Source organism: Bufo bufo, chromosome 1 (assembly GCF_905171765.1).
Source record: "Bufo bufo chromosome 1, aBufBuf1.1, whole genome shotgun sequence".
Classification (NCBI taxonomy): Eukaryota; Metazoa; Chordata; class Amphibia; order Anura; family Bufonidae; genus Bufo; species Bufo bufo.
Genome location: NC_053389.1, coordinates 148443050 through 148457917, shown reverse-complemented (window position 1 = coordinate 148457917; position 14868 = coordinate 148443050). Strand labels below are relative to the sequence as shown.

At 41.4% G+C, this 14868-nt stretch overlaps 1 protein-coding gene across 1 annotated transcript in view; it reads right to left on the bottom strand.

Moving 5' to 3' along the window:
- Nucleotides 1-14868, bottom strand: part of DISP3 (dispatched RND transporter family member 3) — a 144479-nt gene that overhangs the window by 60162 nt on the left and 69449 nt on the right. Inside the window, exons 5-8 of the mRNA XM_040430370.1 lie at nt 14730-14864; nt 9236-9396; nt 4808-4947; nt 514-659 (exon numbers count right to left, since the gene is read on the bottom strand). Coding sequence (XP_040286304.1) covers nt 514-659; nt 4808-4947; nt 9236-9396; nt 14730-14864 — 582 coding nt within the window. The remainder of the gene's footprint in view (nt 1-513; nt 660-4807; nt 4948-9235; nt 9397-14729; nt 14865-14868) is intronic.

Here is a 14868-nt window from a genome sequence, read left to right as displayed (position 1 = left end):
AGATGTAGCTGCTGGGCTCATTACTGTGAGGATAAAGACAGGGCTGCATTACCTGTGGTGGCTGTGCAAAGCCTGACCCCCCTTGTGCAGGATTCTGAGTACTTAGGTGAGGTAACCTGATGTATAATTTAGCGCCCTGATGGACAAGGTGATTTTTTTTATGTTGATGTAACACACATTTAGATGTGTAAAAGTGATTAATGAACTTGAATACCACTGTCATGTGTTGGATAGAAAATAAAAGTTGTTTGCACTTTCAACTCCTGAAATTTTTGAATTTGTCATTGCCGACCTCACCCCAAGCACAGAGACCCGAGACAAGATGTCAACAAAGCATTTCAGGTCAAGCTAAGATTCATTGAGACAGTGAAAGAGCATTTCAATACGAATACGAGGCAGGGAAAGTGATAGAAACCCATAGACTATTGTTGTAGACACCTAAATTATGAGATATTTTGACCATACACAAGTGATCACTGATCATAATGAGACATCTTTATAAACCTACTGTACCTGCATCATCTTCAACCATCAAGAGGGGAATGTCATCATCTAGGTATGGAACTGTGCCGGGGACTGGCCGAGAATAGGGGTCCTGGCCTAAAAGTAGATCCTCATGGATGTCCAAGCTATCTTTCTTCAGGCAACTTTCACTGCAACTGAACATGGAGACAAGAACAAGAACCTCTCATGTGAGTTACTAAAACTTCAGGTATAATCCCTGAGGAAGATGTTCTAGATACAAGCAGTCACATTTACCAGAAGAGTTTACTTAAAGGCGAACATTTGCAGATCTGGTCGAGAGGTAGGCCTGGAGACCATGTCATTAATACATCTGTAATTTTGGCCGTTTTTTTACTTTCTTTATTATCTTTATGTATATGTTTTATATTTATTTCTACCACGTTCTGTTGACTTCAAAAAAACTAATTTCATGCTTTCATAACTCTGACCTAACCAAACTGTACATATCCTCATTGAAAACCTAAACATTTTGAGATGACCAAACTCAAGCTTTACCCCTCCCGCAAGCTGAGATATGGGGAGATGTTTGGAAGTATTCACACTGGAGAGCTACTGGTCACTGGTGATTGATCATGTTTCTCTCTTAAGAGGCAAGTCCACATAACCTATAAGGTGTATCTTAAAGGGGTTCTTTGGGCTTTTCTGAAAATCCTGGAGTTTGCAGGATAATTTCCTCTGTATTTACCCTTCTATCATGCCCGCAATGTCCCCCTTCTCCGCTGTGTATGGGCTGGCTGTGGGCTCATTAAAATCCTGACCAGATGTGTTCCCAAGTCTTCCTTTTCAGCCTCATTTACAACACTCACAATCTTTCCTCCACAGGGTCTAGAGACTATGAGATTTTAGAAACGCTTTAATGCTCCTGGGCAAGGGGCTCCCTCCACCCTCAGCGTCTTGGTGCGACTGCTGCCTGTGAACCCTCTAACACTACTATTCTAGGCAGCATGTATCACTATATAGTACCCTAGGTTGCCAAACTTTCCAAAAAATTACAATCTGCAATATCCAAGTGATTTATTCTGCAGTCTGCAGTCGAAAAAAACACTGTCCATGATTTTTGCACTGTACATGTGCCAATACATGATGTGCGCTGTGCAAATGGAACCTCTGAGGCAGCCAGAGCCTCTCCCCTTTTCTTCCAGCAGATGACTGTTCATCCCACAGCTCGAAAACAAGGGACAGGAGGAGGAAGTCATGCTTGGAGGAAGAGGAGGTGCCTGAAGTATGGGCAGAGCATGTCCTTATCACAAGCACGGAGGCTGCGGCAGAGACCACAGAAGGATCTGCAGAGTGTCACCCACATCAAGTATCATCCCAATAAAACACATATCTATGTGCTGCTTTAGAAGTGACAGATCATCTGCATGTCTCATTTGGCACCTACAGTATAGTTGGGGGAAAGAATATTCTCTATACTGAATGTTTGACATTCAGTAATGAAATATCAGTGTGATCTACAAGCTTTGTGTAATTTGCAAAGCCTCTTTTCAGAATCAGCAGCAGTTATTCCAGGCTTTCTCTGTGCCAGACTCTGCTCCCAGCCGCCAGTTTCCTGGAGATGCCTGTATGTTCTCACTCTTCCAACTGCCTTGGCGTTAGTTCTTTGCTGACACATATTCTTGCAGCGCCCTGCTGAGGTCTGTGGACATGTATGTCCTGCAATCAGCTACATAACAGAATAAGGTGCATTTCTTGTGGCATGTTGAATTCTATACCTATTTGATAACTGTTGGAATATATAAGTGATCGCAGCTGGTCTCTGCATTGCAAAGGTTGAAAGGCATAGGTAAAACCCGCAGCATGAATTAACATGCTGTGGAGTGAAACCCCACAGCGCAAGTCACTTTGGGCCGCAGGCTTTCTCAGGTTTCTGAAATGTCAGCCACTTTGCTTGTACTTTCAATGCTGCTGAATTTCCACATGGAATTTTGAGGTCTTTATGATTCAATGACATTATGTTGGGGGGGTTTTTAGAGCATGTCATAGAGGCATGGTCTGTATAGGTTGGGGTATATTACGTAAAAATTATGCAAAAAGGAGGTTGGCGCCCTGCTGGTGCCACCGTATGGCCCCCCTTATTATAGAATAACAGAATACATCCGTAATGCATCACACTAGCAGTTGTCTCAGTCTCCGTACAGTGAGGAGACAATACGTCACATTTCCACCAGCTCCCCACCCTCCCGACACGTCATAGATCACATTTGCATTAATTCACTGGGGATGTGCAGTCATGTCACCTCTAACATACAGTATGCATTCAACAATGAGGATTTTTTCTTTTATGCTGGCAGGAATCAAGGCAAGTAGTAGCTGTCCAATGTGGGAACACGCACCCCGTACCTCAGCCCGTACTCCGTACACCACTGAGCAGTCAGCGATGTACAGAAATGTAAGTTTTAAGCGCACAGGGAATGGTGCGCTTTAGGTAGGGAAAAGTCTAATAAAAATAGAAAATCCATTAATAAAGTATATTAGAAAAAGTTTTATAAGGGCATTAGGGACATCTTATAAAAATTTTAGTTAAAGGTTTAGTTACTCTTTAACTGTAGTCACAGCTGCTTTTGTAGGTTTAAAAGACATATAAAGGGTTGTAAAGGGAAATAAGGAGGTTTGCATATATTTTTAATTTCAAGCCGTATAAGGCTTTATGTGTTTCAATAACTGTGAATAGCAGCCAATGTTATAGATAGAAACAGCGGAGTGTGAATATATACAGAAACGTGTTCTACACATCCCACAGACATCAGAAACCAGAATCACATCCTTTCTCCTCATCTTGCAGTGAATGTTTTTTTTTTTTTTAACTGTCCATTGTGTTTCTCAGCAAAGGTCCTTGTTCAAACATTGAATGGAGAGAAATATGAGCACATCCTAAAGTAATTATAGCAATTAACATTAGGGCAATGTATCTATGGAATTCAGAAGAGATAAAATTGTGAGCATTAATCAAACTGTGCCTCCTTCTGGGGGATGCTCTATGAATCCCATTAATGGAAATTGTATCTTAATTTGCTATTAGAAATCATTATTAATATCATTGTGTATTAAAGGCTTTGAAACTAATTTTTTCTTGCTCCAACACACCTAAAATAAAAATTTTTGTATATTGTCTTGATTAAAAATCTTGCGTGTACACCTTCTATGCTTCATGCGCACCGTCATCTCGCTGTCCAGGGCAGCCATGGGAGCTGCATCACTCACCTACAGTACCTTCTGCCCGCTGCAGGCCATCAGACTCCTGTATCCCATGCCTCAGGCTGCAGCCTGGTTGCTACGTCTCTTTCTGTGTCTGTATTAGTGTCTATTCATTGAACCTCTTCCAGCAGCACTGCAAGGATTAATTCTCCTTTTTGCTATGTGTTCAGCTGTTTGACTACTGAGCTCATTAGCCCTCCTTTATATGCTGGGATGTTTGTTCCACCCTTTGCCTGAACAATAGATTCCTTTTGGTTTCACTTGCTTGCTAGGCCCTGCTATAATCTGTTTGTCTGTCTGTGTGTCGACTTCTGCCTGTTTCCTGGATCCTGACTCTCCCCCACCTGATCTGAACCATGCCTGTTCACTGTGTTGACCTTGACCTGCCTGCCCTGACCTCTGAACTCTTTCACAGATTTGTATGTACTCTGTCTGTTTTGAAGCTAAGTGTATTGCCTGATACCCCAGTGGGTCAGCAGTGAACCACACTTGGACAAATCCCAAAAATAGCAGCCTGGTGGCTCCCCTGCAGTGAAGGACAGATTTATTTATTAGGGTTAAAGGGTGAAAACCAGTAGACCACCAGGATAATGCCCTCAGGACTAGCCGAAAGTCAAACTGATTGGTTGGCACAGTAGGTCTATCTACATTCACTGGCCGTAACACAAAATCCCTGTGTAGTCTGGTCCTGTAGCCAAGTTTGAAGGCATGTAATGACACGTGACTGAGGTATCTAACTATACAGATTTTTTAGTCTGCAGCTGTGAAGACACATAGCTCAGAATAGGAGCCATATACACAAAACAGTAGTATTTGCAATGATTTGTAAACTTGCTACATTATTATTATAGATTCATAGGAGCAATAAAAATATGAGTTGCAAAAGTATACATACAGTAGACTTTGGCCAAGGATTTGGCTTAGGATCCAACATAGACTTCATTAAAATGAAATTATAAATATATCAATACTTTTCAGGTCTTTCATCCTTCATCTACCAAGTCTCAGACTGCGCTCTATATACAGTATGTCTAGAGATGCTCCTTCCCTTCCATGTTTGCTAATCAGAATGTATTCTACTCACTTTGAATGACATGATGTCTCCAGCGGAGAGATGTAGGCTCCCCATATACCCAGTGCTGCTGGCATAATAAACAGAACAGCCACCCAGCAACAGGAGACAATGAGTGACATGAACAGACCAAAGTCGTGAACAGCAGGAATCTGCAGAGAGACAAGAGATGACGATGAATCAAACTGTCACATAGCGTGCACATTCATGAGTCTAAATGCAAATATCCATATTGATATGCAATGGCAATTTGTCAGCTGTACACACATAAAAAAATGGTAGGAGAAGAACCCATTAGAAAATGGGCAATGGGGAGGGTGTTGGGGTTCTCTTTGTAAAGAAGGTGGAGAATGAGAGATCCGCCAGTATACATTGCCATGACATCTTAGAGTCCCGCAGCTACACTGAATCACCCCCTCTCCAAGAGCTTCACCAAATGTACTGCTCCTTTATTCAAGAAAATATCTGCTATTCTGTTTTAGGGTTTATTATTCTGTGCTGTTTAATCTTATAGAATTTCTGAATAGAGGGCGCTGTTTTTCCTAACTTATTAAAGGGATATTTTGGTTAGAACAAGATAGGGAATAACTGTTAAATCACTAGAATGGGGGACCTGGGTTCCTCATTTGAATCAAGCACTGAAGTACCGCCACTACATTCATCTCTATGGGTCTAGCTGAGATAGCTGAGTACAATATTGGGCAGTCTCATAGACATTGGATGGACGTGTAGTGTCCATGTTTGACCAGAAGGCTATTCAAATGGACTACACGGGCCCCTTGTTCTCATGCGACCACTACAAATTTAGCTGTTATCCCCTATCCATAACCAGATTACCCCTTGGTTAGTTGCCTTGGAAGTATTCACACCCCTTGATGGTCTCTCTGATTTGTTGCATTACAACCTGGAATTAATATGGATTTGAATTTAGGGTTTATGAAATGGAGCTGACAAAATTTTCCAAAATTGGAATGAAAAAAAATTGCTGGTTAAAAAAATAAAAACTGAAAAGCTGTGAATGCATATTTATTCACCCCTTTGCTATGAAACGATAAAAAAAGGTGTGGTCCAACCAATTAAATACCAAAGTCACATAATTAGTTAAATAAGGATGCCCTGTGTGTCACATGATCAGTCACATGACTTGAGTATAAAGGTCCCTGAATCTACAACACTACCAAGCAATCAACCTAAAGACCAAGGAGCTCTCCAAATAGGCCAGATATAAAATAGATTAGGGTTGGCGTATAAAAAACATATCCTCAACTTTGAACATGCCATGGAGCACCATTCAATCCATTATAACAAAACAGAAGGAATATGGCACAGCTAAAAACTTGATAAGAGAAGGCTGACCATCAAAACTCACAGACTGGGCAAGAAGAGCATTAATCAGAGATTGAACAAAGACACCAACAATAACACTGAATGAGCTCCAAAGACCTCAGCAGAGATTAAAGTATCTGTCCATAGGACCACAATAAGCCATATACCCTACAGAGTGGGCTTTTTGGAAGATAGGTCAGTAAAACAAAAGTTGCTTATAGAAAAACATAAGAAAACATGTTTCTCATTTGACTCCCCAAACACATAGAAGAAGGTACTGCAGTCAGAAACTAAATCTGAACTTTTTGGCCATCATGAGAAACGCTATGTGTGGTGAAAACCTCACACTTCCTATCACCCCAAGGACATAATTCCCAGAGACAAGTATAGTGGTAAAAGCATCATGCAGTAGAGATGTTTTTCATAAGCAGGAACTGGAAAACTGGGCAGGATTGAAGGAAAGATGGATGGCAGTAAACAGAGTAATTCTAGAGAAAAATCTGTGTCAGTCTGCTAGAGAAGGGAGACTGAGATAGAAGTTCACCTTTCTGCAGAACAATGATATACGGCTAAAGCTACACTTGAGTGGTTTATGGGGAAACACTTAAATTTCTTGGAATGTCTGAGTCAAATCCAAGACCTCAATCCACTGGAGAATCTGTGGTATGACATGAAGACTACTTTACACCAACACAACCATTTTACCTGAAGAATTGGGGGGATTTATCAAACTGGTGTAAAGTAGAACTGGTTTAATTACCCATAGCAACCAGATTCCACCTTTCATTTTTCACAGCTCCTTTGGAAAATGAAGGGTGGAATCTGAGTGGTTGCTATGTTCTACTTTACACCAGTTGTATAAATCTCCCCCTCAGTGTCTAGATGAGCTAATGTAATAGAAACAAACCCCAGGGGGTGAATACATATGAACATTAGGGGTCATTTATTAAGACTGGCAATTTAAAGGCCGGTCCTAATCCCCCTGCACTGGTGGCGGATGTGACAAAGTTATTTCGAGGCACAGGCCTCTATATAACTGGCACTTGGTTTCGTTGGTCATGCGACATGGTTTAAGCTACGCCAGCCCCCTTTCTGGCATAGTTTAAGACCATTATCCACACCATAAACTGTCGTAGAAAATGGTAAATGAGATCGGCCGGCCATCTTCTCCGCCCATGCCATGCCCCTTTTTCTGCCACCTCAGAAAAGTGGCGTGAGCGAGGAAAATTTTGCTGCAAGACCCCTTTGCAACAAAATATGTGCCTTAAATGCACCAAAAACTGGCGTATATTTCGTAATAAATGAACCCTTACATTTTTATGTTTCTTGTCTTAATTATTTCTTGTGTCACAGTGAAAATAATTTTGCACCTTCAAAATGCTAGACACGTTGTTTAAATTATATGGTACTCACCCCACTGGCACAAAAGGTGGGCAGAGGGGCGTGTGAATACCTTCAGTCACTGTACAGTTAGGTCCATAAATATTGGGACATCAACATAATTCCAACATTTTTGGCTCTATACACCACCACAATGGATTTGAATGTCAGCTTTAATTTGAGGGTATTTACATCCAAATCAGGTGATCGGTGTAGGAATTACAACAGTTTGCATATGTGCCTCCCACTTGTTAAGGGACCAAAAGTAATGGGACATAATAATAATCATAAATCAAACTTTCACTTTTTAATACTTGGTTGCAAATCCTTTGCAGTCAATTACAGCCTGAAGTCTGGAACGCATAGACATCACCAGACGCTGGGTTTCATCCCTGGTAATGCTCTGCCAGGCCTCTAACTGCAACTGTCTTCAGTTCCTGCTTGTTCTTGGGGCATTTTCCCTTCAGTTTTGTCTTCAGCAAGTGAAATGCATGCTCAATCGGATTCAGGTCAGGTGATTGACTTGGCCATTGCATAACATTCCACTTCTTTCCCTTAAAAAACTCTTTGGTTGCTTTTGCAGTATGCTTTGGGTCATTGTCCATCTGCACTGTGATGCGCTGTCCAATGAGTTCTGAAGCATTTGGCTTAATATGAGCAGATAATATTGCCTGAAACACTTCAGAATTCATCCTGCTGCTTTTGTCAGCAGTCACATCATCAATAAATACAAGAGAACCAGTTCCATTGGCAGCCATACATGCCCACGCCATGACACTGCCACTACCATGCTTCACTAATGAAGTGGTATGCTTAGGATCATGAGCAGTTCCTTTCCTTCTCCATACTCTTCTCTTCCTATCACTCTGGTACAAGTTGATCTTGGTCTCATCTGTCCATTGGATGTTGTTCCAGAACTGTGAAGGCTTTTTCAGATGTCGTTTGGCAAACTCTAATTTGGCCTTCCTGTTTTTGAGGCTCACCAATAATTTACATCTTGTGGTGAACCCTCTGTATTCACTCTGGTGAAGTCTTCTCTTAATTGTTGACTTTGACACACATACACCTACCTCCTGGAGAGTGTTCTTGATCTGGCCAACTGTTGTGAAGAGTGTTTTCTTATCCACCACAGTTGCTTTCCGTGGTCTTCCGGGTCTTTTGGTGTTACTGAGCTCACCGGTGCGTTCCTTCTTTTTAAGAATGTTTCAAACAGTTGTTTTGGCCACGCCTAATGTTTTTGCTACCTCTCTGATGGGTTTGTTTTGTTTTTTCAGCCTAATGATGGCTTGCTTCACTGATAGTGACAGCTCTTTGGATCTCATCTTGAGAGTTGACAGCAAAAGATTCCAAATGCAAATAGCACACTTGAAATGAACTCTGGACCTTTCATCTGCTCATTGTAATTGGGATAATGAGGGAATAACACACCTGGCCATAGAACAGCTGAGATGCCAATTGTCCCATTACTTTTGGTTCCTTAACAAGTGAGAGGCACATATGCAAACTGTTGTAATTCCTACACCGTTCATCTGATTTGGATGTAAATACCTTCAAATTAAAGCTGACAGTCTGCAGGTAAAGCACATCTTGTTCGTTGCATTTCAAATCTATTGTGGTGGTGTACAGAGCCAAAAATGTTAGAATTGTGTCGATGTCCCAATATTTATGGACCTGACTGTATATAGCTAGTACTGAACTCAATGGGCACTCTACAAATTTAAATTCATTTCTAACCTGAGAGAAGATGTTGGCTGCATAGGCTGATGCTGTAGTGAGGGAGGTGAAGAATGTGGCTTTTCCAGCCGTCTGCACAGTGTGGATCATCCGCTGGCGCGGGTCTCTTATCTGATCTGCCTGCCGGTAGGTGTTTATGAAAACAAACACATCGTCCACCCCTGTGATAGACAGGACAGAGGGTTTATAATAATCTGGCATCATAAGGTCACAACAGCAATCAGTACTCATACAATCATCACAGCATTAGAAAAATCAGGATTCATACTGTCACTGCAGCATTGTAATAACAAAGGCTCATACTGTCGCTGAATAATTATAATAAGCACTCATCTTCTCACAGCAGTATTATAATCATCAGGATTCACTCTGTCACTTCAGTATTATAATAATATAATCACTGCAGCACTCATACTGTCAATGATGCATCATCATAATTATAAAGACTCATACTGTCACTTAAAGGGGTTGTCCGGGTTCAGAGCTGAACCCAGACATAACCCCTTCTTCACCCCTCCAGCCCCTCTCAGTGGAGCATCTGAGCATTTCAGCATAGCGCAGGGCAAGGGCTTTCTCTTCATATACGGTCACGTGTCTGGCTTTTTCACAGTATGCTAAGCGGAGGTTTCCGCCTAGCAGTGAGCCTGGTGACATCACCGGCACTAATGGATGGTCTTTAGTGCTGCCTTAGCCTGTAAAACAGCCTAGGGCAGCGCTAAAGACCACCCATTAGTGCTGATGACCTCACCTGGAACACTGCTAGGTGGAAGCCTCCGCTTAGCAGTGTAAAAATGCAGTAAACAAACAGCCCTTGCCCTGCACGATGCAGTGCAGGGCAAGGGAGAGTTCATGCTCTGATGCTCCACTCAGAGGGGATTTAGGGGTGAAGAACGGGTTATGTCCAGGTTCAGCTCTGAACCTGGACAATCCCTTTAAATGAACGCCATCCAAAAAAAGTCCATAATACCTGCAAATGACATATAGTTCCCAAATAATATAAAGAATAAAGACCAAAATATATATCACAAAACAATCTTTATTATAATAAATGAGATGCAAAAGGGCCATCACAATCAATATAAAAACCATTAAAACCATGTAGTTGGTAATATTGTTTCCCAATTATGATAAAGAACCATTAGACAAGTGCATAAGGTTCAATATCCAAAAATCAGCAATAGTCCAAACATCCCAGGTAATGTAAAAATAGGTTCACGTACATATAATCCCGTACAAGAACCCAGTAAAGGTACATACTGTAAGTATACCATAAACAATAAAGTGCATAAGTGTATCCACGAATTGAACAAAAACGAGAGAGTAAAGTGCATAAAAGAAATGAAAAAAAAAGCAACAATATACAGACCTATAAGGGAGAAAGGATAATACGGCAGCAAACAACCACCTGTTACCCCAACATGCGTTCTGGGGTCACCTTTTTCAAGTATAATTTTTATACTGTCACTTAGCTATATAGCTAGTATGGCTTAAAAGTACGGGAGAGAATGTAAATCAAGGGAAGGGACGATTCTACATATTTCCATAAGCATTATATTTTCCTGTTCTTAAAAAAAAAATCATCTAAGCCTTTTTGAAGCCACCCACTTATTCCTTCTGTGACCACATACTGAGGTAGACTATTCCACAGATTTACAGCTCCTACAGTAAAGAATCCTTGATGCCAATGGAGACTGAACTTTTGCTTCTCCAGATGGAGGCAGTGCCCCTTGTCTTTTGAGAAGATTTTACATGAAACAGCTTTTCTCCATATTTTTTGTATGGGCCATTTATATAATTTCATCATGTTCCCACTTAGATGCCTCTTCCTGCATTACTATTGTGGCACTGATTTATTGAATTTCACATCATTTGGATGTAATCTTAATGTATGACATGGTACGTACATGGTTTACCAGCATGTAGCCTATGGCTGCCACTGCACCAGGAATGGAACTTACCATTCCATTCCTCCCCCCTTTGGTAGAAGCGGGTTAGTCCGAATTCCTGCCAAGGGTGAAAGCTGACAGTGTTAGTCAGCGGAGAGGAGAGTGAGATGGAGAGAGGATGTTGGTGGCCCCTCTCCAGGCAGAAGGTGTGTGGAAGCAGCTCTTAGAGCACCAACTCATTTGCATATACAGAGAGGGAAAATGGGCCAAGTGCAACCTCATCATCATCAAGCCACTATTATGCCAGTGTTAGCTAAGTTCAGAAATCATCACCAAGTCAGCCTGCCACCATACATCCTCTGCTGGTGCCAGAAGGAATTTGCATTAAAGCCTGCTGAAACCGTTTGTATTCTCAAGTTCAAATTGCACTTAGTAAAAGGACTTTGTCACGTTTCAAGTCTGGCCTCATTCATCTTCATCTCTTTTACTGCATCGAACCCCAGGGAGAGACGGCCTGAGGTAGGGCACCGTGACACAGCAACAAAACTACATCATGGCCGCTATCACTACCATCATCTACACCGGCTTCCCATGGGGGCTCACAGAATGATCCCCAGAAATAAACTGCATATTCCAGACGGGGCTGCACCATAGCTTTGTAAAGTGGTAATATTACATCCCTGCTCTATGAGTCCATGCTTTTAATACATGACAATATTCTGATATCCTTAGAAGCAGTCTAAGATCTATAAGTACACCCAAATCCTTCTCTTCAGGTGACTCACCCAGTGTTACACTTCATAGCTATTGTTCCTGCTCCACTGCAGCATTATAATGGATAATATGTAAAGGACGACTCATACTATAATTGCTGCATTATGATATCAGGATCCATACTGCTACTACTGCGTTATAATAATATATACTTTGTGTAAAACAAGGTTTTTAATTGGTTCTTCCCCCTTAACTTTATGAAGTTATTTAGTGATGTCTATACCTGGCCGCATTTCTGCAGTAAGAGGAAAATGCGTATTAATCTTTAGGAGGGGCCAGGAGAGTAGAAAACACTTCGTTTTCGAACAGAGAGCTCAGCTCTATTGAGAACATCATCATCAGGGTAAGATGTCTTGCTACCATCACCTCTCTTTGTAGCATATGGGCATCGGCCGAGTGCCATGTTGGGCGCTGGTCGACCTGAAGCCAGCCCATCCGTCCCATGACTTGCGGTGACTGTTACTTTACTTTATCTTTGTATATCTTTGTGTATATATATATATATATTTTCTCATAGTTTAGTACACTTTTTATGCACCCAAGTCATGTTAAGTCTATTTTTTTCCCGAACTTCTGATCTCACGATAATAAACTTTGTCATTGCAATACAGAGTTATACATCTGCATGGTGCCATAAACTACCCTGTGAATGTTATGAGGCTCAGCTGTTAGAGTGAAATTGTATATTCTATCAAAGTGCAGAGTATGTGAATCCACCCCCAACAAAAAAAATATGAAAAAAAATAAATCAATGCTCATCTAAAAGCAACTGTGACAAACGTGAAATGTAATATGAACACTACATTGAAGCAGCCAGACACTGAGGATTTCACTGTGGTATCGGAAATGCAAAACTCCTAATTTTCATTGGATTTTATGCCGGATAATCAAAGTTTACAACAAAACTGCAAAAACAGAAATGCTGACAGATCCATTTTGTTTATGGGAATTCAAAGAACAGGTTGGATGGATCAGGACTTTCCATCAAGTATTATTCCGGCAGAAGGCACTCTGGAAATATCTGATACAGAAGAGATGGCTCATATGATGAGGTGTTCTCATAAGCACAAGTCACTGAAGATGTAGAGGAGAAGAGAGGGAGGTGGGAGGAAAGGCATGAGACTGCAGTTTCTCTGCCTTAGTCTGTGTATTGGTAGGTCTAACATATTTCAATCCTGTGCTTCTTCCCAATTAGATATTTGGGTTCCCTCTCGATAACTGCAAGCAAGTGGGGGAGTCAAGGAATGGCCAGCACAGCAGATTCCATAATCCAGCCTCCAGCAGTCTACAGTGATATACCAATACTGAGATTGAAACCACTACAAACAACCCAAATATATACGCCTCATCTGGGCCAGTGTCAGCACCCGGCAAACCTGGGTCGGGACAGAGAAGGCTCAGAGGTGATTGGGAATCTACTGTAGAATTGTGGACTAGGGCTTAACAATTTCAATGTCACTAGAAAGCCCACCTACAATATTAGACTGACCCCATTCTCATGTACATACCGGTCCCATACGCTGTGCAGCCATTGACATTTGGCTGGTTAGTACATGAGACTATAACAGATTGTGACAAATAATGCAAAAAAAAAAAATATGTCAATGCTACAAATCAAAAGGATGCTAGAAGAACATGTTCACATCTCCACTATCTGTCCTGTTGCCAGAGAGGTGTCAGCCATGTTGTGCGTCATCGTAATCTGTGGGAAATGTCTTGTTCTAAGCTGAGCATTCAGCCTAGAGCACGTTACAGATCCTAGATGCTCATAATGTCACAGAGCAATTACCCCTCTGATCTCCCTGCCGTTATCTGCTGGAAGATATATCACTTTCGTGGCGTTGTCGTCCTGCTTTTAACTGTCTGTTTGGACGGCTGCTGACACCACGGTGCTGGCCTGCCTGCCACACAAACACTGTCGCTACTTCATGAACTCTGGACAGAAGACCAAAGATCCATTCATAATTTTACATTTATTTCTGTGGTAACAGTATGAGGGAAATATAAATATAATATTGCAAAGTAATAGCAAGCATATAATGCAAACTATACACTGGCTCACATTTACTAATGGACAGATAGTCCAAAAATGCTCCAGATTTATGAATGGTTCATGCTGTGTGAAAAGTCTGCTGCATCTTTAGAGACTTGAGTCTATGACTTTATACCTATTTGTTGACATAGTGTATACCAATATTTGTGCCAAAATTTTGGCACAGTTTATGGCGCACACATTTTACACATTGTCCCTTTCCTCTAAACCACACCTTGTCTGGACACTTTTGGATCGTGCCAGACTATCTGTTCTTTTGGGCACAAAATATGGGCACAAATTATACCACATAAGTGGAGCAAGTCTAATAGTAAATGTGCTTTTTTGCCAACATAATAAGTGCCATACAGTGAAAAAATAGTAGTTTCATAAAGAACAGCTTAAGGTGTATGTGAGAGCCGGGTCTACCCTAACATTAGCATGACACATGTAGATAATGTTTAACCTAGATGACTATGGGCCCCTCAACTCCAGTGGACCCTGACATCTTGCAAGTTTTGCCTGTGGCTTGTGTCTGGATACATACAGTGCACATATACTTTAACAGAGCAATAGCGTCTCCCAAGAATTGTTGAGTACTAATTAGAGGAGGCAACAGTGACTTCTTTACATAATTTTTTCAACAAGCCATCAGATTTTAGCATCCTGCGCGTGGTGGGAATGGGGGTGGAGGATTTTTTTTTTGCTCATGCTACATTCCAGCCTTTGAAACACATGGGGAACATAGAACTTATGAACATGCAAGTCTATAGAGAAATTTGCAGTAATATAATACACTCACCAATCCCAACAATGACGAAAGCTGCCACCCCATTCAGGATCCCAAGATACTGTATTCCAAAGGCCACATGATACAGGAACAGGGCCACAAGGCAACTCAGGCCAATACTGGCAATCCCAAAGAAGGTGAGGAACACTGC